This window comes from Hippocampus bargibanti, linkage group LG11 (assembly GCF_051943395.1).
Source record: "Hippocampus bargibanti isolate YZ-2025 linkage group LG11, ASM5194339v1, whole genome shotgun sequence".
NCBI classification, from domain to species: Eukaryota; Metazoa; Chordata; class Actinopteri; order Syngnathiformes; family Syngnathidae; genus Hippocampus; species Hippocampus bargibanti.
Window position 1 is genome coordinate 6,752,073 of NC_142744.1, and position 27,432 is coordinate 6,779,504.

At 42.5% G+C, this 27,432-nt stretch overlaps 2 protein-coding genes across 2 annotated transcripts in view; one reads left to right on the top strand and one right to left on the bottom strand.

Annotated features, from left to right (window-relative positions):
- LOC148891334 (protein unc-13 homolog A) overlaps positions 1–20,433 on the bottom strand; it is a 36,741-nt gene extending 16,308 nt beyond the window's left edge. Inside the window, 21 exon segments of the mRNA XM_089009162.1 lie at positions 381–496; positions 636–805; positions 873–1,014; positions 1,105–1,332; positions 1,437–1,656; positions 1,742–1,816; positions 3,411–3,492; positions 3,961–4,004; positions 5,418–5,520; positions 5,768–6,817; positions 8,630–8,843; positions 9,654–9,683; positions 9,766–9,820; positions 9,935–10,005; positions 11,054–11,177; positions 11,328–11,445; positions 11,667–11,766; positions 11,916–11,945; positions 16,005–16,398; positions 20,127–20,208; positions 20,294–20,433. Coding sequence (XP_088865288.1) covers positions 381–496; positions 636–805; positions 873–1,014; positions 1,105–1,332; positions 1,437–1,656; positions 1,742–1,816; positions 3,411–3,492; positions 3,961–4,004; positions 5,418–5,520; positions 5,768–6,817; positions 8,630–8,843; positions 9,654–9,683; positions 9,766–9,820; positions 9,935–10,005; positions 11,054–11,177; positions 11,328–11,445; positions 11,667–11,766; positions 11,916–11,945; positions 16,005–16,026 — 2,994 coding nt within the window. The 5' untranslated portion in view covers positions 16,027–16,398; positions 20,127–20,208; positions 20,294–20,433.
- Positions 17,602–24,543, top strand: LOC148891335 (BTB/POZ domain-containing protein 2-like). Its single transcript, XM_089009154.1, has 9 exons — positions 17,602–18,166; positions 18,237–18,356; positions 18,797–18,953; positions 20,170–20,275; positions 20,355–20,552; positions 20,619–20,811; positions 21,825–21,912; positions 22,010–22,156; positions 23,588–24,543. The coding sequence occupies exons 1-9, from the start codon at positions 17,604–17,606 to the stop codon at positions 23,747–23,749; spliced, it is 1,734 nt and encodes a 577-aa protein (XP_088865280.1). The 5' UTR covers positions 17,602–17,603; the 3' UTR covers positions 23,750–24,543.
- The last annotated feature ends 2,889 nt before the right edge of the window (positions 24,544–27,432 follow it).

The following is a 27,432-nucleotide window of genomic DNA, read 5'->3' on the forward strand; positions in this document are numbered from 1 at the left end:
GTTTTTTCCCTTCCAAGAGTGGGCAGCATTTCCCTTTTTTCCATGTTCGCGCTTTGTTACAGCTGAAACTGTTGCTAAAGCCCTATATAAACCAACATGCATTGCATTGTATTTTGGACAGCCACCCTCATTTCAAACTCATATAACTCCAGACCCATATCATTTAGGAATTAACTATTTCTAATGTAAGAAGAGAGTCGAGGGTTTCTTATGCTGCATTGAATGTTTATGTAGTCCTAAAAATCTCTGGGTCCGGGAATTTGAATGAACATGACAAAAACCCTGGCACTGGAGTGGACACATTTTTGGCACGTCGTCTGGCAGTGAATAAGTTAAAATGCAAATGTAGCATTTTCTTCCTTCCACGTAAGGATCCTGACCTCATGTAGACAGGTGTACTGGACATGATAAGGCGCCACAGTCTCCTCTCCTTTAATCTCCACGCTGATGTGCATGCGGATGGCTCCCGACACAGCAGATTTATCGGTCCTCTTGTCTGTCAAATAGACAGCACGTTTTGTTAATTTGCTGCTCCACCTCCAATTGACAAACTGTTACATTCCCTTTCACGTTTTCTTATCTGTTACGTGTTTAACAAACTTAACATTGCGTTTTGGTTAAGCACGGGAACTCACCAAGGTTATACCAGACGTCCATCTCCCCACTCAACGTGCGGACTTCGATGATAGTTTGACCGAGGAAATCGTCGCTCTCACGTTTGAACCTCTGTTTCACGCGAGACTTGATGTCATCATCCTCATCCCACACTCGAACCTTGATACGATCCGAAGAGTTGTGGCACTCGCTGAATGAGCCGCGGTTATTGTTAGTAAACATATATGGCAACATTTAAAATAACGCGAGGGACTTACAAGTGGAAGTTCTCTTCCCACACCGGGTTTAGGTTGCCATAAATTGTCTTGGTTCTTTTTTTGGTCTTTCCCACCTGGACAGTCACATATGGATCACTGGAACCAGTTTTGTCTTTAGCCTGGAGTCCCTGCGCACATACCACTAAGGGGAACAGAGACAAAAGGCGTTTTACAGTCAGGTGAGCTCCACCAAACTAGAAACCAACGTCAGCGTGCTGTCTCTATCTCTCACCGGTGATGCTGATCTTTGCTGACCATTTGGATGTTCCGTCAAGCACGCTCTGCTTGATCTGTTTCATCTGGGTAGCGTGTGTTGATTTGTCAAGGCCAAAGACTTCCTGGATTTGCTCAAAGATCTCTGGTTTGTTCCGCTCTCTGATCTTCATGCGGTCTTTTAGGACCATGATGATATTCTGGGTTCGGTCTTCTGCTCCATGCTTGGAACTTTTCTCAGCAGCCCCTTTACAGACATTTGGAGGAACGTAAGTCATGAGCTAAGCTAGTACAAGATGTCACAACTGTGTGAATGCGGTTTTGTGAATGAGCGACGAGCCAACGGCTTACTTTGCAGACAGTCGGCATTCAGCAAATCTTGGCACTTGTCGTGACATTTGACGCCACACTCAGAGCAGCGCATGCCTTGTCTAGCGATGCCCCACAGCAAACCTTCACATTCGTAGCAGTAGGTGGGAGTGGTGGCTGTCCACACTTCGAAATTGTGCGGCGTCGTGGAGGATATGGGGTAGATGAGGGCCTGCAGGGTTTTCTTATAAACGTGACTTTTCTGCAAAAAGATGTGGGGAAGAATTTAAAGAAGGGCACAGATGTCACAGAACAAACCAGCACGTGGAGGCAAAGAAGAAACTCACCAACTCTTCATTGCCGAGAGTTGTTGAGGCCATTGCAGATGTGATTCCAGCCTTACGGGAGTTCTGTACGAGCGACTGAAAATATATTAAAAGGTTAATTCAGGAGGACCGGCATGTGTAATGTAAAAATCTATATTGGGTAGAAGCGTACTTACCATCGCCTGGCGTAATAATGCAAATGGTGACGTGAAAAAAAATTGAGAGAAAAGTCAGAGATAAAGATTTCTTTTAATCAGTGTATAAATATGTATGTGTTTCAAGTGTTAATGTTTACATTTCTTCTCTCATCTTTGTTCTTGACTAGAAGAACTGCTACAATTTAACATATTTTCTGGACTAGAAGGCACACTTTCAATGAATAATAATAATAATAATAATAATAATAATAATAATAATAATAATAATATAATATCCATACATCCATTTTCCAGCCCGCCATTAGGGTCACGGGGGGTGCTGGAGCCCATCCCAGCTTTCTTGTGCACAAGGTGGGGAACACCCTGAATTGGTTGTTAGCCAATCACAGGGCAGACAGAGACAAGTAACCAACCTATTAAAATACATATACAATTAAAATACAAAATGTCTTCTGTGCGCAATTGCAGGTGTTAATGAGAGGAAAACGCTCATACCAAAAACTCGTTTGAAAACTCAACTGAATCAACCAAAAAAAGTTTAACGATATTTTAACTGAATTCATAACACGAGTGAGGACTTTTAATGTACCCAATCAGAGACCTCTCTCCTGCTGTTATTTTAGTCCACTTTTTATTGCTTTTTTTAAGAAGTTGAAGTGGCAAATGCAGTTAGGGGGCAAATCCAGTGTTCAAATTATAACACTAGTTCTCTAAACATATCAGAAAGGGTGGTCCTCACTCCATATCTGTACCTGGACCTCACAAAACAGTTCAAACAGGAATGTGTGTGTGTGTGTGTGTGTGTGTGTGTGTGTGTGTGTGTGTGTGTGTGTGTGTGTGTGTGTGTGTGTGTGTGTGTGTGTGTGTGTGTGTGTGTGTGTGTGTGTGTGTGTGTGTGTGTGTGTGTGTGTGTGTGTGTGTGTGTGTGTGTGTGTGTGTGTGTGTGTGTGTGTGTGTGTGTGTGTGTGTGTGTGTGTGTGTGTGTGTGTGTGTGTGTGTGTGTGTGTGTGTGTGTGTGTGTGTGTGTGTGTGTGTGTGTGTGTGTGTGTGTGTGTGTGTGTGTGTGTGTGTGTGTGTGTGTGTGTGTGTGTGTGTGTGTGTGTGTGTGTGTGTGTGTGTGTGTGTGTGTGTGTGTGTGTGTGTGTGTGTGTGTGTGTGTGTGTGTGTGTGTGTGTGTGTGTGTGTGTGTGTGTGTGTGTGTGTGTGTGTGTGTGTGTGTGTGTGTGTGTGTGTGTGTGTGTGTGTGTGTGTGTGTGTGTGTGTGTGTGTGTGTGTGTGTGTGTGTGTGTGTGTGTGTGTGTGTGTGTGTGTGTGTGTGTGTGTGTGTGTGTGTGTGTGTGTGTGTGTGTGTGTGTGTGTGTGTGTGTGTGTGTGTGTGTGTGTGTGTGTGTGTGTGTGTGTGTGTGTGTGTGTGTGTGTGTGTGTGTGTGTGTGTGTGTGTGTGTGTGTGTGTGTGTGTGTGTGTGTGTGTGTGTGTGTGTGTGTGTGTGTGTGTGTGTGTGTGTGTGTGTGTGTGTGTGAAATAGACTTACCAGATCCCTAACAAGAGGAATGGCTTTCCTCTTCCGGAGGAGGTCCGGCATGCTGTCAATACTATAGAGTGCACCTCCCATTCTGCATACAAAAGGAAAAACCCATTATCACATTTGCCACAAGAAGTGCCATGCAAGAGTGGAGACAACCCGAAAGTCCTTGGGTGGGAAAGAAAAAAACTAATCTTCCTCCACATTTAATAGATTCTTGTTCCACTCTTCCGTTTGGTTCAATTCAGACCAGTGTACTTTTTTCCTGCTCAAGAATACTATGTATATTTTATCAGAGTTCAGATACACCGGAAAATATGGTATTACCTATTTTAGTTTTCTAATCAAATGCTAGGTACGTAAACTCACTTCAACTCATTGGTTATTTTTGCCAAAATCCCAAACCGCAATCAGCCTGAAGCAAAAAGATGAATTTTGTTTTAAGCTTCTGGTTGTATTTCCTTGGTGGTGTGCATACTGTATATGTAAATGCATGTTCATCTTAAAAATTCCTTAACACCAATACGTGGATTTGTATTTTGCTGAGTTAGACACTTACCCTCCTTTACCAAACCATAGCGAGCTGGAAGTTTCTCCTCGCGCCTGATCAAAGAAAATATTTTAGGAAATAGATTTGGAGTGGGGAAAGTGGTCAGGATACAATTCAATGTCACACTAGCTTCTTAGGTTTACATGCACACGAATACAGCAATGGACCTGCATTAATAAAATGTTAAAACTTCTATTGATGGAAGGCAAACGTAACGCTTCTTACTTGAAAAAATATACAAAAATAAAAAAGGTTCAGTGACTAACTAAAAGAGCTCTCCAATGACATGACAGAAGATATGCAGATCCTCCAAAGAACCGACTTTTGTTGTAATTATGAGACCGATACAGAATCAGCTAAATTATTTTCAAGCCGCCATCAGCTCGGGCCTACCTTTCTGCACGGTCCAATGACGGCCAAGAAAAGTGCACGACGCGAGTGTCGCGATGGCAATGACATGAAACTGGAACAAAAACAAAAGTGGGCCAACACGTAAAAACAAAAACAAAAAGGAAAGACAGAGAAAGGTGTGGAAAAACAGCGACGTACGTACATCAACAGAAACATTGAAGCAAGTGATTAATACGGTGCGCAACTCAATTCGAAAACAATGAATAGCAACCAAAGAAAAGTGAACAATGCAGGTGCAAACTGATAAAGCAAACCAAATATTTAGCAGCTAAATCAGGCGGTCAAATCGCATCTTGGTGCTCCATCCAGAACGAAAAGTTTTTTTGTCTGCCACATCTCCAATTTTGTATTTTAAGAAAACGAAAATATTTTATTTATAGCGTATACGAAACACACTACGCAAGCTTTCCGATTGCTAGCTGCAAACATTTTCAAAATAATAATAATATATTTCATTTATAAGCGCCTTTCAAATCTCTCATTGTCACTTTACAGTCACACATACAGAGCGACGCCGCACGCGCCAGTGTTCACTCAACCCGGACGTACTATAACTCAAATAGATAAAAAGCTAGCTAGCTAATAGATAGCTAATAATAATAACAATAATAATACATTGTATTTATAAACGCCTTTCAAAACTTTCAAGGACATAGCTAATAGATAGCTAACTATATAGATAGCTATATAGCTAATAGATAGCTAGCTAGCCAGCCAGAAAGCTAATATATAGCAAATAGATAGCTAGCTAGGTAGCTAGCCAATTAGACCTGCAGTGGGGCCACAGGGGGGGGTCCCGCGCCCCCCCCCAACCTGAGAGTAGGGACCTATCATAGCTGTGTCCGGCGCCACCAGGTCTGGACATTAGGGATATATAAATGGGGCCGATACGACCAGTCAGACTTTAGTTCGCTGACGAAGCCTCTTGGATAGGAGGCGAAACGTCCGAAACCTTCACTTTTGTACAGATGACGGCTGAAGAAACCTTCTCATCGATGGACCACTCCTGTACGACTGAGAGCTTACACAGACGACCTGCAGAGTTGTGCACTTACCTCCCGAAGCTGGTCCAAAACTTTGTCATAGATTCTAAGCCAGTTCTCTTTGGCTCGGAGTGATGGATCCACTGGTTCTTTGGGTCCTTCGATGACTGGAGGACTGACATGGACATTTTTGGATGTGAATACATTGACCTTGCGATAAATGAGATGGACGGGATACCTGAAAAGTCATGATTCCTTTTTCATGTCTGAATGGTCGATATTGGGAAAAAAATTATGTTGCCTGACAAGAAGTTAATCTGTCTCCTACTGAAGTTCAGCTCCAGTTTTAATTGCTTTATCAGTGTCACCTTTTTGTGACTTTTAGGATATCCCGCTCATGTGAAGCTGAGTTTCTCTCCTACCTCTCAGGTGTCATCTCTTTTTCCTCAGGTGTTGGTGGCCTGCTTGTTTCAATGCGCTCCTTCCGCTCAACGCCGAGATTCTCTTCCGGAGGATTCGGGGACACCTTGGACTCCTCCAGTCGATTTTCCTCCTCCAACCAGGGCTCCTCTTCCATTTGCGAAGCTTCATGCTCGGGGCCAGGTGATTGCACAGCAGGCTGAGTAGAATTTACAATCTGCTGGGAAGAAGGACCCTCGGCGGCGGAGGGGGGCTGGGTTGCGGCTAACGTGGCCGGGTGGGATGGTGGAAGATTGTTTGCGGTCGCGAATGGATGTGGTTCGGAGGCGGCGGGCGGCGGGGGCTGAGACTGGGGGGGTTGGGCACTGGGGACAGAAGACAGGAAAGTGGAGGCTAATCCTGAGACTGCAGCTGTCAGGGGTTTGGCCATTGAGAAGAAGGAGGTGGCGGACGGAGGTGCCTGTGTTTGGGGCGGGGGCTGTTTTGCCGCTTGAGACGTTTGATGACCAGGAGGGAATTGTGCTGTTGGAGTAACGCCGGCGGGGACACCCTGGCCGGACACTTGATTGACAGGTTGCGTAGGGGGCTGTTTTTCATGTACCGAAGGTTGTTTCTCCAACGCAGGTCTGGAACTCGGTACGTCAAGAGCCGGCGGAGCAGCGGACGTTGGGGTCGGGGTGAATGGAGGTTCCAAATCCTCACTGAGGTTTCCATCCAGGTTGTATAAATCGTCATCGTCATACATCAAGTCTTCGTCCTCATAGAGGCCTTCCTCCTCGACCTCATATAATCCAGCATCTTCTTCCTCATACATAGCTGCCTCCTCACCCCCGTCTTTGCTGTAGCCGCCCTCATCGCTGTACGCACCTTGAGTCTCATCGGGGTCCCAGTCCGGGGAACCTTTACTGTAGCTCACCGAGGAGTGGCACGAGTGGTAGGAGTCGTTCTCATCGTAAGGATCCCTCTCTCCATATTCACCGCCATAGTCCTCTTCGCTCAGCTGGCTGCTGCAACGACTCAACTCTGCGGATGACGCATAGCTTCCAGCGGGACTGGAAATACATAAATACATAAATACATGAATGAATAACAAATAAATAAATAGATAAATACACATATAAATAAATAAAAATATACATAAATAAATAGATATATAAACAAATAGCAAAAAAATAGATAAATAAACAGATCGATAAATAAATAAACATATAAATAAATAAACATATAAATAAATAAAAAGATATGTAAATAAATAGATATATAAACAAATAAAAATAAATAAATGGATACATAAACAGATAGACAAATAGATAAATAAATAAATGAACAAATAAATAGATATATAGTTAAAAATAGAAAATAGATTGATAAATAAATACATACATGCATAAAAAATACATATATAGATAGGTAAAATGTAAATAAATAAATTTCAAAATAGATAGGTAAATAAACAAATAACTAAATAAATAGATACAGTGATACCTCCGTTTACAAACCCCTTGGCTTATGAACTTTTCAGTTTACGAACGTGAAATGTATGAAAATTTTACCTTGGCATACGAACTTTACCTTGGCATACAAACTTTTTTCGTACACGGAGCTGCCTCAATAAGTGATGTGTCGTTCGCGAACGATCTCGTTCTTCGAACAATAAAATTGCAGCTGACTGTTTTTGTCCTCTATTCCCCTCCCCCAGTCTTCGGTTAAAGCCACGTGATTGGTCAAGAACGCAGCAGTGAGGGGGGGTGGTTTAAACATTAAAGAGACGGGCAGACGACAGTGAGAGAGTTTTAACTTTGATAGTTCAAAGGCAGAGTGTAGACTGCAAGGTTAAAATATCCCATCAATCAGGCTCCACAAACAAAACGCACAAGCCATCTGTACACCTGATGCAAAAAGCTATCAACCCAGCTAAACAGAACACAATTGATGAGGAACTAGACAAAATTATCACAGAGAAAGCACCTACAAGATGGTGAAAGAAGAAGGTTACGTTCCTCATCAAGTATTTAATGCTGATGAACTGGCCACTCCATTCCATCAAGTCATCAACGACCATCACAAAGGTAAATAAAAGGACGTTATTATACAGTACAGTTTATTTATTTAATTATAATACCATAGCCCATTTATTATACATAAAATAAGGTATATGTTTTGTAGTTTTAAGGCTTAGAAAATTAGAAAGTAGAAAATTATGTTTTATGGGGACCTGGGAACGGATTATTCTCATTTTAATGGTTTCCGATGAGAAATTAATTTTTGGGGTGCACACTTTTCACCTTGCACACTGTCTGAGAACCAATTAAGTTCGTAAGCCAAGGTATCACTGTATATAAACAAACAATAAATAAATGAATAAATAAATAAATACAAACAACGGGTAGCATACGGAAACAAAATAATATACAGCAAGTGTAATTTGACCAGAACGAATGTCAATTTGGGGCGAGAAAGAAAGATAGAGAGTGAAGACAGAAAGGGAGGAGTGATCACTGATGCCAAGAAGCAGAGGAGGAACGAAGAAGAATATGCCGGGGTTGCCATGTCCAATACACTCACGCAAGCATCTAATCTTTTGGGGTGGTATTGACCACTAGATTGCATTTTGAATTATTCATCAGGAGAGGTGGAGGTCTGCGGTGCGGTGAAAAATGTAACAGTGGGGTAAACAACATTAAAAGACGACTCGCATCGAGTATGTTTGGCACATCACGGATGGCGGAAGTTCATTGACTATTGTCCATTGGGGAACTGAAATATGGATTCATGGTGTCCATCATTTGAGTATTATTAATATCTGGTGATTTTTTTGTGAAGCCTTTGAGACTCATTTTTGGGCGTTAGAAACGCACACTCACCTAACAGTCCGCTGATGACGGTAGTCGAGGTCGTGACTGTTGGTCAAGTGCGGGTATGAGACGCTTCTGGAGTCGCGGTGCTGCTGGTTGATTGGATACTGGTGGACGGACGCATTGGGCTGGGATGTGCTGTAGTACGGGGGCGGGATGCTGTTACTGGTTTCACTGCGGTAGTCGCTGTCCCGGTCATCCACAGCGCTGTCGGGATCATCATCTACACCACAAGTGTCAAAGTCAAGGCCCGGGGGCTAAATCTGGCCCACCCCATCATTTTATTCGGCCCACAAGTCAGAGTTGTGAAATTCCATGATGCTTGCTAAAGTCTGAGCCAAAATTTCAAATTATCACATGTAAACCACAATAACAGTCATTATTTTTTACTTCAAATTTGAAAACTAGTTTTTCATTAACTTATTCACTGCCAGACAATGTGCAAATGTGTAAATGTGTCCACTCCAGTGTCAGGTTTTTTTTCATTTTCACTAAAATTTCAGGACCCACAGAATATTGACTTTTAGGACTACATAAACATTCAATGCAGTGTAAGAAACCGTAGACTCTATTCTTTAATCAGAAAAAAAGAGTTAATTCCATTAGTTATATGGGTCTGGAATTATCTGAGCATGAAATGGGGGTGGCTGTACAAAAGGCAAATGCTGCCCCCTCGTGGAAGGGAAAAACATTGCCAGAGGTCTGACCGAAGCTTTAAACGCACCCCCGAAGAAATTTGGGCGGTCATTCACCACTGTTGTGATTCTGTTCGAAAAATCGATCTTGTAGGTTGCAACTGTGTCATCTGCATTTTAGTTCTTTGACATTCTACATTTCCCGGATGTTAAATTTAAAAGAAGGCTTAGTGAAAAGCACGGCAGCTTATCTTTTCATCTCTTTACAGGCTTTTAAAATATTTATACACACATAAAGTGTCATTCCAATTCATTTTCTGTAAAAACTTCAATTTCAAGCCACATTCTGAGTACGACGAGTGTGCAAAGTGTGTGTCAGATGCCGCATGCAAACTCACTTGGTTGATCTCCCCATAAACTCCAATTACCTGGAATGAATGAAAATGGTGCAAGATACAATTATGAATGAATCCTTCAATTCTCTGCTTTGGGAATGATTAGTGAACTTACAGCACTGGGTGCTTGGAACGCGGAGTGGGCGCTCCTGTTCTTCTTGGTATGAGTACTAAGACAAATGATAGATAACGCAGTTATAGTAGCGATGAATCATTGCAGTCTCGTTCTCCAAATACGACAACCTGTGGGAAATGTCGGAATGATCAACACAACATATGCTTACATCTTGTTCCCGCATTGCATTAAGTTGTTCCAGTTTTTTGGCCCAGTACCTCGCCTCATCCTCAGGGATGTCTGAAAGGTAAAAATCAAACTTAGATTAGAAGAATCGGATCGACTCTCCGCTGCATCGTCTTATCGCACTTAAAAATAACAACTCTGGTTGATGTTTTTTTTTACTCCTCTCTTGTATGCTTAAAACAAGCCATTCGTTTAAAGCAACAATCAAGTTTCACTCGAAGCCTTTGGACCTATAAATAGGGCAGTTGTGCAGACCGAAGGAGTCGGACGTTCGATAGTATCTGGAGGAAGCGAGGAACAGCAGGAAAGTAACACCTCATCAATGTTAAAAGACAGTGTGATCGATGAGTGGAAAAGGAGACACACACACACACACACACACACACACACACACACACACACACACACACAGTCTCGCATTTGACATTAAAAAGTAGGTCATGTTGATTAATTAGCAGAAGCATCACAACACAATATGATTGACAGAATCATTTTGTACGAGCCAAGATCTTTTTGCTCCACTTCTATTTCCCCATATTTTCCATTCACCAGAGCTTCCCATTGGTCAATAAAGTGTATTTTAATAAAAATATATCTCTCTGGCTAGCTATATCTCTCTACCTAGATAGCTATCTCTCTCTAGCTAGCTAGCCATCTCTCTCTCTAGCTAGCTAGCCATCTGTCTCTCTCTCTCTCTCTAGCAAGCCACCTCTCTCTCTAGCTAGCAAGCCATCGCTCTCTCTCTAGCTAGCTAGCTAGCCATCTCTCTCTCGAGCTGGATAGCCATCTCACTCTCAAGCTAGATAGCATCTCTCTTTCTAGCTAGCTAACCATCTCTCTTTCTAGCTAGATAGCCATCTCTATCTCTCTAGCTAGCTAGCCATCTCGCTCACTAGCCATCTAGCTCATTGGCTAGCTATCTCTCTCTCTCTCTCTCTCTCTCTCTCTCTCTCTCTCTCTCTCTCTAGCTAGCTATCTCTCTCTAGCTAGCTATCTCTCTATCTAGCTTTGCTAGCCAGCTATCTAGCTCTCTAGATAGCTAGAGAGCTCGATATCTAGCGAGATAGATGTAAAGATAAAATGGAAAAACTCTGGGACTCACCGAGTGGGAGCTCAAAGCGTGTGTCGAGCAGCACCAGGTGAAGCGTGGGATCTTTAGTGCCGCAGATCTCATTATCAGTCATGATGACCTGAGAGTCCAACGTTAGCCACTCACCCGGGCCTTCCTGTATGCACAACGGAGACGAGAAAGAGCTGGATCAGTGGATGACCATTACAAACTCATTTTACAAAATGGGCGACACAAATAATTCGCAACCATGTCAACATTGATCATCAAGAACATTTGGTCGAGTTGAGTTTCATTGGTGGCCAACCTCATTTGACTGTCTGATGCTGTGGAGGGGAATCCAAACTGTGCCAACCATGGTGTCCCAGATTAAGCCTTTGTTCCACACCTCGACAGTTAGACCCAGGTCTAAGCGGTTGATTTCACTGAAATGAGAAACAGATAGTTACCGTCCATCACCCCGACGTCATCGTCATGAGACTGAACTGCACATGGCGTAAAGTTTCAGCAGATGAAGCTGAAGAAGCTGGCATGTCGAATTCACCGATGTGTTCAAGCAGCGGGAGGCGAGCGACATTGAGCGGATGAGAGGAGTAAACAGGAAGGAGTGATATGAAGATAGACAAGAGGATAGCGAAGGACTCACAACATGAAGTCCTGCTCCCAACTGGGCAGGTTGCCCCTGACAGCGATGGTTGTGCTCTTCACATTTTGTACTTTCAGAGTCACGTAGGTGTTGAACTTCTCTGCTGGAAAGAGAAAAAAAATGTCATAATTGTCATTACATGACAGTGTTTAAAAAAGAAAAGGATTGTAGTGGTTTGTCAAACACTCCCGTGGATTCCGCCATGTTTTGGAGAACCATTCTCTGCGTGCAGTCCACCTGATGACTTACCTTGGGGTCCATCCAGCTTGGCGTTCTTCACTGTGGAACCACACAGAGAGGATAGAATCACAAACAAGAACACCATCTGCTTTCATTTGCAAAATAAATACAAACATAAATATCGTTGTACTAAGTTCATCCTGCCTACTTGATATCTAATTTTAAGCAGATTCTTTACTTACAGACAGTGTAGGTGTTCAAATATCTGACATGTTTCGGTGACTACTTCCGCCTTCGTCAGAGTGTCACGGATATTTGAACACTGTAAGTAAAGAATCTGCTTAAAATTACAAACATAAATAGCCAAATAAATAGATAAATAAGTAACTGATCAAATAAATAGATACATTAATACATAAATACACAAATAAACAAACAATATATACTGTATATATTTTTTTTTCATTTTTTTTCTTTATTTTTTTTAATTTATATTCATTACCCACTCCAAAATAAGATATATACGGAAAAGTCAAAAGGAAAAGAATGGCACTCCACATCATGCTTTGCAATCCCCAAATAAATTCAGGAATGCCAGTGAATGAGTTATTACAAAAACGGTTTTGCCGACTCGGGGCAATTTTACATTCATGCTTTTTTTTCTGTTGCGGTAGAGACAGAGACAAGAATGTGATATTGATGTTCACAGCACGTAAACGTTTAGTTCACAACACTCACTTTGGACGCCGTTAATACGCGTGCGTGATGTGAAAACTCACATCCAGAGTGAGATGGTATAAAACAAGAGTGTACAGGAAAGCAGCATGAAAAATGTATGCCTGCTCTTTGCACTAAAACGATGTGTTTGACCAAAAAAAGAAACATTTCATCATAAAGGATGGATTTATCCCTCAGGCTTTTCTTGCTTTTTTTTTTTAACATGACTTCCTTTCCACGCAAAACATGGGGAATAATCTACCGCCTATCATATTTGATAACATTCCTCTACTGCCATGTCACGTTGACAGGGTATAAATATGCATGATGATGCTCGGATCTGTGGAAAGCAGCGGATTGGCATTGCTGTTCTTTCTCTTGTCTAAGAATGTTTGGTATTCTGAATGTATATATTCCGGTGAGAGAATATCAAGTTTTATGTATCGTAACATATAGCATCTCTTAAAATGAAATCAGGCAGGGGAACAATTTGAAATTAAAAAATGGAAGTTAGATTTTGATGCTGATTAACTCATTCACTGCCAGACGTGTAAAAATGTGTCCACTCCAGTGCCAGTGTTTGTGTCATTTTCACTCAAGTTGCAAGACACACAGAATATTGAGTTTTAGGACTACATAAACATTCAATACAGCATTAGAAATCTTAGACTATCTTATTTCATAATAAAAAGAGTTAATTCCTAAATTATATGGGTCTGGACTTACATGAGCTTGAAATGCAATACATATATATCGATTTCTATAGCGCTTTAACAACAGCTGAAGCTGGAACAAAGCGCCATCATGGAAAATGGGCAAATGCTGCCCTCTTGTGGAAAAAAAAACATTGCCAGAGGCCATGGCCAGCGCTTTATCGGCACCCAAGCATGAAATAACAAAACCGGAACAAATTCAGGAAGAATAAGAATAAGAATACATTTAGCGCTCTATGTCATATTTTCAATTCCCGAATAAATTTTTGAATGGCAATGAATGAGTGAAAACCAAACTTGGCATGACGGATGCACAATGTCAGTCCGCCACAGTATTACAACCACATTAGAAAACAAAACAATCTGTCCGCATGACTGCTTTCTGCATAGTCGAAAGATACCATGAAGAAAAGTGGCTTCTTGAAGAAGCACTCGTACTGTGAAGGCCAGAAATAGCTCCGGTCAAGTAAGCATGAATGATGGAAAAGGAAGAAAAGGCACTCTGCCAAGTCTCGTAGTCTACCGGCTCTGAGAGCAGTCGCTGCCCGGCCTTTATGAATGGATAACTCCGAGGGTTTTAACGACACCTGGGACTGACTCAGTGCAGGGACGGTCAGTGGGCGGTCCTGGTCGAATAAGATGAGGTGAGCTGGCATGACCAATGACGCAGAAGAGGTGACTTTTCTTATCCTTTACTTATCCTTGCCACCCTATATGCCCACCATAAAAAAGATGACAAAGGCCGCGAGCTCTGACATACCACAGTGATTACTCACATTTAGAGCAAGGAGACTGTAAGTCGACCGGCAATGAATAGGAAACACTTGTGGTGATTCACCGAGGCATCCAATCATTCATTTTCTGTACAACTCATCATGTTGGGGAAATGGGGGGGGGGGGGGGGGGTTCCGAGCGCTGACGTTTGGTGAATGGTTGCCAGTCAAACGCGTGTAGGGTTGAATGATTCATTGAAGTCAAAATGACTTTGCAATGTCCCGTATTTTGTGTATAAGGTGCACCGGAGTATAAGGTGCATCCCCCAATGAATGGTGTATTTTCAAACTTTTTTTCCATATACAGTAAAGTCTCGTTGTATGGATATTCTCGGGAGTTGGAAAAAATAGCGATATAACCGGACTATCGATATATCCGATCCTGCGGCATGTAAATTTTCTCCTTGCGTTCATAGAAATAGTATCGTAATAAGCAGTACTATCGATATAACCGATATCGATATAACGAGACTTTACTGTATAAGGCACACCGGACTATAAGGCGCACGCTCAATGAATGGAAACAAGTTTTCCAAATCTAAGATATAAATACAGTAAATATGATTTCCACACGCCAATATAAGGCGCTACAATAGATGTTACGCACTACTTTTTCTACAGGGGGAAATGGAGTTGGTGGCTGTTGACAGTAGTTGTGAGAACTGTTATGGCTCAATTGTACTTCACATCTAAGGCGCAAGGTAATCTTTGGAAGAAAATCAAGGCTTTTGGGTGCGCCTTATACACCAGAAAATACAGTACTTGAATGCAATTGTCAAATTTCAATAACTGAAATTTGCAAAGTAGAAAAAAAGAAACACCTGCTTCATTTTGGTTGAGCTGTCAGCTTTATAGAGTATTTGTATCAATTTGGTTTCTAAGTTTCTGGATAAGTAACTTGGGAAGCGTCACATTTTGGTTTGTTTCAATCATAGCTTTGTTTGTTACTTTGGACCGTTTTGTTCTGATGACTTCGTTGTTTGAGATTTTGTTCCTGCTGACTTTATTGAATATAATTTGTCAAATACACCCTGCTCCTCCCTCCTGCCTGCATTCTTGGGGTCCACCACTACCTAGAAAATTGTGACAGGAAGTGGAGCCTGTATGGTTATATACTGTAATTGTTTCCTGAAGCAAGAAAACTTGCAGTGATAAAGCCACATGTTTTTTCTCATTATTGTTAAAATACTCAAACAGCTGTGGTGTCAATGCCTTGCATTTTGGCTGATCCAGTGCGACACTTTATCAAATCAATGGAACGGGAATGGGGGTCACTTGACTTTAACTTTACCTCACTTCTATTTTAATGGGCAATCGTAGCAAGGGTTTAATATTCGTCATGACAATGGGAGTCTCCAGCATCAGCATCAAGTGTTTTTTTTCAAGTGGGAGGAGATGACGCATCGTCGGTGGAGGGGTGTAACGTTGAGAAGTGACGCGCATTTCCCTCAACCCGGCGAGTATTCCCTCACGACTACAGCCGAGCGGCAGAGAGGGAGGTGGCAGTGGGCACCAACGCGGCAACGGCAGGGGGCTTTTCCACGTCCTGCTCATCTGTCTGCGCAAGAGAGTGAATGGGTGGAAGACACACACGCTCATGCGCGTACACGCACACACAAGCTCACACACATCGTATGGCAACCTCAACGGTTCCATTATTTGCTCAAGCAGGAAAAGACAGTTTGATATACATCGGACCAGAAAACTACAATTTTAGGTAGTTTGATGACACATGTATAGCGACGACCGGTTCGCCTCTCACGTTGCCCCCCACACCACAGCTCTCGTGGGCCAAGGATGTGCGAGTGACACTAGACTGAACGCATTCGGTGGCCATTTGGAGAGATGCTGCCATAAAAGCGAGAGTTTTCAATCATTGGAAGAGCCATCAGACAGATTGCTGCAGTACCCCCCTAAAAGTCACAGACCAAATAAAACGTTCATATCTGTCTTACCTCCCACGCATAGTAGGGACATCTCCGTGGCGCGCCGTGAGGGATCCCGGCAGTCCTACGATGAGCCTCCGCTTGCCTGAGCGAACCAACCGTGATTTGCAGTCGGTCTCGCTCCCTTCGTCTGACTGCTAGAAGCCAAATTTGAGGAAGATAAACGACGTGTTCTCTCACACGGGCTCGTCGGTCGCGACGAGTGGCTGTCGTCTTCCGCTAGGCACCGGGGATAAAACCCTGTGTCCACTTTGGTAGCTCCCCTGCATTGCCTCAGCTTGCTGCTCCTCCCGCCCGCACAGCCATCTTGTTTGAGCAGGACAGCTCCCCTCGCCGCTGTGACGTCACTCGAATGAGGAGCCGGAAGAGGGGAGGTGAAAGGAGGACGGCAAAGGTGGTGGGACTGCAATCGACAATAATAAAGCTAATCTAATCTAATATCTTAATGTAAATTGCACCTCTCAGGAGCAACTGAAACAATATGCAAAGTATCAAGCAGAGCAAAAGTGATCCCTGGTATAATAAAATCCAACAACAGTTGTACAGTTGATGCAGAAAATCAGTGAACCATTTTAAAGTCATCAGTCGCTGTATTTGTAGTACAACCCATGTGCAATTAAAAAAATTGTAAAGAGGTACGTATTATAGTTATATTTGGGTTACTGTTTACAGAGTTAATGGTGAAGGAGGGAGAAACTGTTTAAATGTCTACTGGATTTGGTGCGCATGGATCGGTAGCGACTGCCTGCCTGAGGGGAGTAGCTGGAAAAGGTGGTGGGCAGGGTGCAAAGGGTCCAGTAGGATTTTCCGCACTCTCGTCTTAATTCTTGCATTGTTTGAATTTGATTCGATCACTTTGACTGGAGCAACCATTTTCCTTTGAGGGATGGGTACAGGAAAGTAGAAGGATGTACATACAAGTTAAGTCTCATGATTTGGTCGGGAGAATCCTGATTTTGCATGTTTGTGTTTTATTTACTTCTAATTTACACTTTTGTAACGCTCACATTATTTTAAAACGCACCACAGAGTGGCAAGTATGAAAATCTCCCGATTTATAACGTCTGAAATTTAAAATGTATGGATTTAAGGGTCGCCGTGTTGTCATATTTTTCAGCAATACAGTACTGTACTGAACACAGTGATCCCTCGCTACTTTGCGGTTCACTTATCGCGGCTTCAGTGCATCACAGTTTTTTTTTCAGGGGGAATTATATTAAGTTGTATTGTAAGTTGTATTAAGTTCATCCTGTCTACCTGATAGCTAATTTAAAACAGATTCTTATCTTACAGACAGTGTATTGTCGGTGTTCACTCTGACGAAGGCGGAAGTAGACGCCGAAACATATCATGTATTTGAACACCGACAATACACTGTCTGTCAGACAAGAATCTGTTTTAAATTAATATGTTTTATTTTTTGTTTCATTCTGCAGTATGTACAGTTTTGCATTGTTGGATTTACATTGTACTTCGCAGATTTCACCGATCGCGGGCTTTTTTTGGAACGTATCTTCACTGTATGTCTACATGACAACTCACAACAGGTCGCACGCTAGAGGACGCTGTAGACATTTTTTTATATCGATACAACTCGAATCAGGCCAGATGAAGAAGCGTGTTTTTGACGCCTGTGCGACACATAAAATGGCTGCTGGTGAGAATAGTGGCAGGCCTCCGTGTCTCAACTTCGCCGGCGCGGGTCCTCTGGGAAACAGCCAACCCAGCAATAGCGTTTTCTCGATGCCGGCATCCAATGGCGGAGTGCCGAGTTCGGCTGGCGGGGCGCAAGGAGCTACTCGACGATCCAACCCGCAACTGGGCCCTGGCGGTCTAGACGGCAACGGCGTTCTAACCTCCGGAGCTTCGCTGACCGCACAGGGTTCTCTTCAGCCCCCGATCTCGGCGAGTGCGACGGTCTCCGGAGGCATGGATACCCCGGCGTCTAACATGGCAGCGGTCGCTGCGTCGAACGCGACCCCGGCGGCGGCGCCCACCTCGGCTCCGGCTGCCGCGTCCGTGTTAGTGTACCGAGAGCCGGTGTACAACTGGCAGGCGACAAAGAGCACCGTAAAGGAGAGGGTTGCGTTTCTCTTCAACAACGAAGTGCTCAGTGACGTTCATTTCTTGGTGGGCAAAGGAATGGGGGTTCAGAGGATACCCGCACACAGGTAATATCGATTATAAACGCACGAAGTTTCAATGGTTGTGCTTTCACTGATTACTTGACTCTCTTATTAGGTTTGTTTTGGCCGTCGGAAGCGCTGTGTTTGATGCTATGTTCAATGGCGGGATGGCAACGACGTCAACAGAAATTGAGCTTCCTGACGTGGAACCGGCAGCCTTTCTGGCACTATTAAAGTAAGTACAGAGGGTATGCATGTCGTCTATTTTTGCCTCCAGGGTTGTATCTGACCATCCACCGTTGACGTCACACATCCCACATCACTCTGAGACAAACGGCCATGCGTGTTGACACTCGCACTAAAGGGCAATTTAAAGTGTTTCATGAACCTGGCATGCATGTTTTTGGAATGGAAGAGAGAACCGGAGAACCCGGGGAAAAACCACACGAGGAGAACATACAAACTTTACATAGGGAGGCTAGAGTTGGAATTAAACCCCGCACCCCTGCATTGTGAGGTTAAAGCGCTAACCACTGAACTTCCAGGCCGCCACTATTGCGAATTGTATTTTTTTAAAGGTTTTTAAACATACTTGAGGTTGAGATGTAACTAATGCTGGCACTAGGCCGAAACCATTGATGGTACTTAAAATGGATACACTTTGACCCTGTCCAGGTTTCTGTACTCTGATGAAGTTCAGATTGGGCCGGAGACCGTGATGACCACACTATATACTGCCAAAAAGTATGCAGTCCCAGCCCTGGAAGCACACTGTGTGGAGTTTCTCAAGAAGAACCTGAGAGCTGACAATGCATTTATGCTTCTTACACAGGTCAGACAAGTCCGTCATAAGAAACAGATTGTCAAAGTAAACATTTGTGCTTGCATTGTTGTCATGTTGTCATGTGTAGGGAAGAAAATTTACACCATGTCAGCAGTTTATGGAATACAATCCATTTCGTCGAAAATATGACGTATGCGCAACATGAAGCGTGGACCTAATTTACTTTTTAGTTAACTTGGCTAGCTGCTCAGATGAAATTGACCACGGACAAGCTTTTTGCATAGCAAGGTGCAGTGGAGAAATTTACATTACACAGCAGCAAAGTTATGAAAGGAAGAGGAAAGAAGTAGAAAAACAAAATACAGGAGCTGCTGGAAAGGCAGCCACTCCCGCGGCGCCATCTTGAAGTCAAAAGAACAAAAAAACTAAATAAAAATATAACAACACAAGACAGTCATTCAATCTAAAGCTCTTTCTGTACCCTCGTTGGTGCATGAAGCAGTTCTAGATGAAAGAGAAGAGGATCGAAGCATCCTTTTCGACAGTGGATTAGGGCAGTCATAGTGGAATGTGCATGTCTGCTACAAGCTAAATGTTGAAAGCAAACATGAAGCTGTAGCAACCGTTGACAAAAAGGGATGATCTCAGGTAAATCCGCTTCAATTCCAAGGCGCGACATACGCATCAACGCTCCTTTTTACAGGTGCAAAAAAAGAAAAATCACCCCAGAGCTGTCCAGCGATGACAGTCAAATTGCACAGAAATTCCTCCCAATCAAAAATAGTACAGACACTCCCCTACTTATGAACATTCAAGTTACAAACACCAGTACATGCGAACATTTTTGTAGAGACATGTAGTTTTCTCTCCAGTTGCACATGTACATATCTTTAGAGAGCATATACAGTAAAGTCTCGTTATATCGATATAACCGGGACTATCGATATCCGACCCTGTTTGCATGTAATTTTCTCCGTGCGTGCATAGAAATAGTATCGATATAACCGGGACTATCGATATATCCGATATCGATATAACGAGACTTTACTGTATTTTATTAAATGTTTATTTTTCAGTACAAACCAATACAGGTTTACTTATACAAACCTTAAACATAAATTCCAGACATAATATCGCACTGAAGCAACTTACGAACAACCGCTCGGAACATATCTCGTTCGTAAGGTGGGGAGTGTCTGTAGATGATAGGTGAAGGCATACCTTATATGACGGCTCATGAGCGTATATTCTGGTATTGTTCTAGGCGCGCCTCTTTGATGAGCCTCAGCTTGCCAGCCTCTGTCTAGAAAACATCGATAAGAACACAGGGGATGCTCTCGCTGCCGAAGGCTTCACGGATGTTGACCTTGGTATTTTTCCCCGCTTACCTTTTTTCATTTTAACATTCGACGTTTGACATCGCATTGATGAGTTTGTATCTCCTCTTAGATACGCTGGTCGCTGTGTTGGAGAGGGACACTTTAGGCGTGCGGGAGGTCCGTTTGTTTGGAGCTGCGGTGCGTTGGGCAGAAGCGGAGGCCCACCGGCAGCAATTGCAACCCACACCAGAGAACAAGCGCAAAGTGCTGGGCAAGGCCCTCACGCTTATTCGCTTCCCTCTGATGACAATTGAAGAGTTTGCCGCAGGTGAATTGAAACGGAGCTAAAACGCTCCTCTTGAAACGCCACTCACCCATCCGTGTGTGTTTTCAGGACCGGCGCAATCCAGCATACTGACCGATCGAGAGGTGGTGAGCCTCTTCCTCCACTTCACGGTGAATCCGAAACCGCGCGTCGACTTCATCGATCGGCCGCGCTGCTGCCTACGTGGGAAAGAGTGTAGCATCACTCGCTTTGGACAGGTGGAGAGTCGCTGGGGCTACAGTGGCACAAGTGACCGCATACGGTAAGTAAGCAACGAAGAGCTGAAAAAAAATGTTTACGATTGCTTCCCATGTGACTCGCATGCAACTTAACTCATTCACCGCCATTCACGAATTTACTTGGGAATTGAAAATATGACGTAGAGCGCCATAGTTCTCTCCCCTTTAGCTCACTCACCAGGTTCTCAATAGGGTTGAGGTCTGGGGCTGGTCAAGGCCTGATTCTGTCTGGTGAACCATGTGTACCCTTTTTCAAGATGAGAGAAAGCTTCTGTCATGAAAAAATAAAGATAATAAACTTAACTCATTCACTGCCATTCACAATTTTTTTCGGGAATTTGAAAATATGACGTAGAGCGCCATTGCTGAATTTGTTCGGGTTTTATTTTTTCTTGTTTGGGTGCCGATAAAACGCTGGCCATGGCCTCTGGTCATAGTTTTTCCTTTTCCACAAGGGGGCAGCATTTCCCTTTTTTTCATGTTAGCGCTTTGTTCCAGCTTCAACTGTTGTTAAAGCGCTATATAAACCAATATGAATGTATTGCATTGTATTTGAGACAGCCGCCCTCATTTCAAGCTCATATAACTCCAGACCTATATAATTTAGGAATTAACTCGTTTTTTTGTGATGAAAGAAGAGAGTCGAAGGTTTCTTACGCTGTGTTGAATGTTTATGTACAGATACATATACATGCCTTAAATATACTTGTATAAACCTTAAACATACTTATATAAGCCTTAAACATACATTGCATACAAAATATCGCATTGAAGAAACTTACGAACAAATTCACCTAACAAACGACTGTTCGGAACGTATCTTGTTTGTAAGTTGGGGAGCAACTCAATATTCTATGGGTCCTGGAATTTGAGTGACAATGACAAAAGCCCTGACACTGGATTTGGACACATTTTTGCACATTTTCTGGCAGTGAATGAGTTAATCAGTGAGTTGAGAATATGTGGGACAACACCGTAAATTGCGTTCCAAGCTCGCCCTTTTCTTCGGCTAATAATATGCTGATTATATTTCCAGATTCTCAGTAAATCGGAGGATATTCGTGGTTGGGTTCGGCCTTTACGGCTCGATACACGGGCCGACGGACTACCAAGTCAACATTCAGGTAGAGGATCCAGAGGCATGCTCCTTTTCAGCCATGTTATTATTATTAATTTTTTTTACATATTCGTCAATCTCTGTTGTCCTCCTCCTCGGTGTAGATTATTCACACGGACAGTAACACGGTACTGGGCCAGAATGAAACAGGCTTCAGCTGCGACGGCTCAGCCAACACCTTCCGAGTCATGTTTAAAGAACCAGTGGAGATACTCCCCAATGTCAACTACACCGCCTGCGCGACACTCAAGGCCTGTATACACTCTTTTTATTTTTTTATTTTGTCATCCACTCTGGAATTAGAGAAAATGACAACATGTCCACTGTAGGAACGGCTGTCCCACTTGACTGAATTGGATTGACCTTTATTAGTCTCGCAGTGGACAAAATTACATTTCACAGCAGCAATGTGATGAAAGTATGAGGAAAGGAAAGGAAGAAGTAGAAAAACAATACAGGACCTGCTGTAAAGGCAGCTACTCTAGCGGCGCCATGTTGTTCTGAATTACAGGTGTCAAAGTCAAAGCCCCAGGGCCAAATCTGGCCCGCCACATAATTTTATTCGCCCCGCGAAGGTAAATCACACTTGTGAAAATCCATGATGCTTGCTCAAGTCTGAACCAAAATTTCAAATTGTCCCATGTAAACCACAATAAGAGTCATTATTTTTTTAATTCAAATTTGAAAACTAGTTATTGATTAATTTGTTTTGCGCTCTATATGTAATATGTGGAGGGTATGAGATTGAAAATGGTTTCCCCGATTTCATAACAGCCCCGAGATGAAAAGGTAATGTGGCCCACAGCAAAAAAAGACTTTGACACCCTTGTTTTTGATGAAAGAGGAGAGGATCAAAGCGTCCTTTTCGCCACTGGATCAGGGCCGTCATCGTGAAATGTGCATGTCTGTTACAAACGAAATATATACAGCATCCATTGACAAAGATTGACTCACAACTCCCGTCCCACCTAAATCCGCTTCAATTCCAAGCCGCGGCAGTTCCACATACAAATCAACCCTGTGCGCTGACGCTCCTTTCTTCGGGGCTGTAAAACGCTGCCCATCACGGTCGCAAAAAAAAGCACAATCGCCCCAGAGTTCTCCAAGCGATGACAATCAAATGGCACTGACATTCCTCCCAAATCAAAAACAGTGCTGGCATATTCATGCTGCCGTTATAAGCGTTACCTGAATATCATATTGCAATTGAAAATTTCAATTGTGGGAGTCGCGTCTCTACCACCGTCATGGTAAACACTTGCTGTGGAATCATTATCCAGCTCATTATCTGGCAGAGGGCGCTGACGTGGAATCAACAGCGCTCGTTTTCCACTACGCATGGATGAAACTGATCTACTCTCTCTGTTATACTGATATTCTTATTCGGATATTGATTTCTTGATACTTGCACTATGTACATTTTTTTATGGAACAGACTGCTGAACTTTTTTATTTGTATCTTTTACTCTACTTAGAATATCTTGTTTTATTTATCTTTTTACCGCCCACCCCATCCCCTTTCAAATTGCTGCTGTGGACTGCAAATTTCCCCATTGTGGGACGATTAAAGGTTTTCTGATTCTGATATGCAACATGATCATGTATACAATCTAAAATCTCTTCTCCATGAGTATCTGTTAGTGGTTACTTACCCATCATTCGTTGTCATCTCTCACCTACAGGGTCCAGATTCTCATTACGGGACTAAGGGAATGCGAAAAATCACACATGAGTCATCAACAACCGGCACCAAGACCTGCTTCACTTTCTGCTACGCGGCGGGTAACAATAATGGCACTTCGGTAGAAGACGGACAGATTCCCGAGGTCATTTTCTACACATAGTCACCTCTTTGATATTTGTGGTGATGTTCCATCAAATGTGACGGAGGGGGTCTCGATCTCGGAGCTCATCTGTCATCATTCTGTTCCCTGGAAACGGTGAACTACTGTTGGTCACATTGAAAGACAAATAAGCCATGAGGCAATAAGGTCACCATATTGTGTGTGTTGTACGTACTTTGCGATACGCTCCCGCTCTTTTTTGATTTTCCTGAAACTGATGTGACTCCACACTGTAACAAAAAGTCATGAAAAGGGCATACCCGGTGATTAAAAGCAGCGTTAATAATTGTGGGTTACCAAACTAAAAGCTTGACACCGATGATCACCCAAGGTTGTCAGACCAGCATTTCACAACTACTAGTCACCTATTTGCGGATGTCAAAGGCGTTACTCAAAACTTGTTGACCTTTACCGTCGCCGTTCCAGAAGTCGGCTTGTAAGTTACTGCAGTTAAAAAGAAAAAAGTTTGATTTTGTATCTTTGCTTGATAGTTGCCGATATCATAAAAGATCTTGCACTTTTTTGCCCTTTGCATAGTTGGTCGGTTAAGCATATTGTCAGATCTTTGTTGTAAATATAAGAGCCCGGGTTGTGGAAACATTTCACAAACCCCAGAAAGTTTCTCAATTGATGTGTTGACTATTTCCAGAAGGCATTTTTAGTTTTTCTGCATTAAATATATAATGCTGTAATATCACTGCAAAAGCCTTTGAACATGTTTTTTTAATCAATCAAGCATTTATTAACATTCTGTATGTATAACTAACTAACTTGAATAAAAGTGCGGAAAAGAATGTGTTCATTAGTCCTGCATGAAAATAACTTGAAAATACGATTGTGTCCGATGAAATGGAAAAATTATTTCATCAGAACGTCTGTGGAAGCTCTCAGTCAGTTGTACAGGAGTGGTGCATCGATGAAATGGTTTCTCCAGCCGTCATCTGTACTTCTTAGAAGGTGTCGGACGTTTCGCTTCTTATCCAAGATGCTTCTTTCGCGAACTAAAGTCTTACTGCTAGCAACCACTCATTTGATGACAATGTGGTTAAAATCTTAGCGAAAGAAAATAGATGGGTTGAAAGGGGAGTAAAATAAGCTATTTTCATAAAACGGCTAAATCCTTCACTAAACCGACATGGTGGTGTGAGGTTCAATTTGGATCGTTTGTACAACAGACTGCTTAGGCAACATAGGATTAGTTATGCTGATGAGGTGATGCCAGAGCAAATAGGGCAATCAGGCCACTCGTCAGTTAGGCCAATAGAAGCAATCAGTGGAGCCGCAGGGAGTAGGCCTCTGCTCCCCCCAACCTGAGAACAGGGACCTATCATAGCAGAGTCCGGCACCGCCACGTCTGGACAGTAGGGATATATATATAGGGCCGAAACTACCAGTAAGATTTTAATTAGCTGAAGAAGCATCTTGGATAAGAAGCGAAACGTCCGACACCTTCAAAGAAGTACAGATGACGGCTGAAGAAACCTTTTCATCGATATTTCATCAGAATCATCTTTTTTTGGCTGCTGGGTTTGGTGCACATGGATCGGTAGCGCCTGCCTGAGGGGAGTCGCTGGAAAAGGTGGTGAGCAGGGTGCGGAGGGTTCAATAGGATTTTCCGCGCTATTGATTCTTGCAGTGTGCAAGTCCTCCAGAGTATGTAAGGTGGTGCCTAACGTTCCATTGTAGTCGGATTTTGTCCATTTTTTTGTGTGGCGGCCCCGAACCAATATGTGATGGAAGAACACAGAATTGATTTGATGACTGCTGTGTTAAAATGTCAATAGCACCTCCTGTGTGTTGTTTTTTATTAACTTAAAAATATCTATTTGGACAGAAATGTTGACTTCATGCAACCACAATGACCATAATTAATTTCTTGAACGCAATGGAACGGTCTTGGTTTTAAAAAGTGCTGCATTTTCACACCTCTACCAAGTGAGGGCAGAGCAGGACAGAAATTGCGATATGAAAAAGAAGTGCAGAAGCAGTGAGCTGAAACCTGCTGTAAAATGAGCTATTGGTGATTTTACATGAGTTTTAGGACACCACCGACATACACAAAATGATTTTCCCACATTTTGCATAATGACGTGCATTTCATAGTTGTTAGTGATAATAATTAATGTGATTGCTGATCTTGATGTTTATTATGGATATACAGCCATTTTTGTCTTATTTTGCAACTCATTCTGAAGCATCTGTTGTGCTCTCCATGCTGGGTTCGGTCTTCTAAAAAACATTTAAAGGACAACCGATACCTCCAGACATAATTTGTAAAATCACTTCAAATGACTTCTACTGAGCGCATTTTACAAAGATTCCACCGCATACAGCTATATTTTACGTTTTAAGACTCCCGCTGAATTTTCATTCAGTCTTGTTTTCGAGTTGATGACGATGCCCTAAGTGACGTCACGAAGGGAACGCCCCTGACCGAGAAAGTGACACACAATGTATTTTGGGTACTTATTTCACCTGAAAACACAGTGTTGATCACACAATTAGAAGGAAAACTACATAAATAACGCAATGGTGAATCGTTGTCTGTTGCAGCCAATTGCGGTAACACGCATAAAGAAGGTGTAAGTTTACACAAATTCCCAGCAGAAAAATCAGCCCATTTCCAATGGAGCTTGTGCGCCATCTTGTGCATTTTCTGGGCGCTACATTCGAGTCCAGACGGCTTGAATTGATACGGAAGGACTTCTTTCATCGATTGCAAACATTTATGCTTTCCTCTTCAGAACTATTTGAATCATATTCATAACTGGATGAGTAACAAAGCATCTTCTCTGAATCTGAACTCTCTGAAGCCATTGTTTTGATTCTGGAGCAAGGCAGTTTGTGAAGGAGTATCCTGGCGTGATTTCACGAACAAGGGGGCGAAACTCTGAATCTCCCCAGTTTTCGAGCTCATTTTCTGGCAGTTTTGGGACACTAAGTCATTTTTATTAGTGTTTTGCATTTGACTAAAAATATCAGCCTGTGTGTTTTGGGTATTTTAGATGCTATAAAACGTTTTTCTGATGTCAGTTAAGAAACAAAAAATGGTGTCGGTTGTCCTTTAAGGTCACACACGGATTCATAAGACAAACCAGATTGTGCATATAGCACGTGATCAATTATCTGTGTTATTCTTGGTATTGAGAGATGTGCTTGACATGTTCTCTCTTAGGTCATTATCTGCGTGTACTTTGAGACGCTTCACTGTACAGAGAGAAACAATAAAGATAGTAGAGTCTTGTTATTATCCTTATTTACCGTGCTGATAATAAGTATGTGGATGTGTGTAAGTGGATTTTAAATGCAAGCTAATATATTTATGAGAGCCAGTAGACTGAATGATATTAATCAGGAGTTCATTCGGTGGCCACATTGAGATTGGCTTTGCAAAAGAGAAATGAAAATCCCCATTAAAAAAAAAATCTTTTTGAACACATTCTAAATGAGAAATGTATATTATATTATAGTGCAATAAATTATAGTGCAATAAATTCCGTTCAGACTCACGGGAGCTGTAAAATTAATGTGACATATCAAAGACAGACATTGCAAATTTCCTCATTGTAGGAAGAAATAAAGGTTTTCTGATTCTGATTTATCTGGTCATCAATTAAAAAAATCACCCAAAAAAAAATGTAAAAAAAAAATATTTTTTAAAGCAAGGGACAAAAAGTGATGAT

Excerpts from the sequence above, each read along its gene's own strand:
- LOC148891335 (XM_089009154.1), top strand. The coding sequence starts at position 17,604 with ATGAAGAAGCGTGTTTTTGACGCCTGTGCGACACATAAAATGGCTGCT. Across the intron at positions 18,954-20,169 it reads CATTTATGCTTCTTACACAG|GCGCGCCTCTTTGATGAGCC; the intron begins GTCAGACAAGTC and ends GTATTGTTCTAG. Across the intron at positions 20,276-20,354 it reads CTTCACGGATGTTGACCTTG|ATACGCTGGTCGCTGTGTTG; the intron begins GTATTTTTCCCC and ends ATCTCCTCTTAG.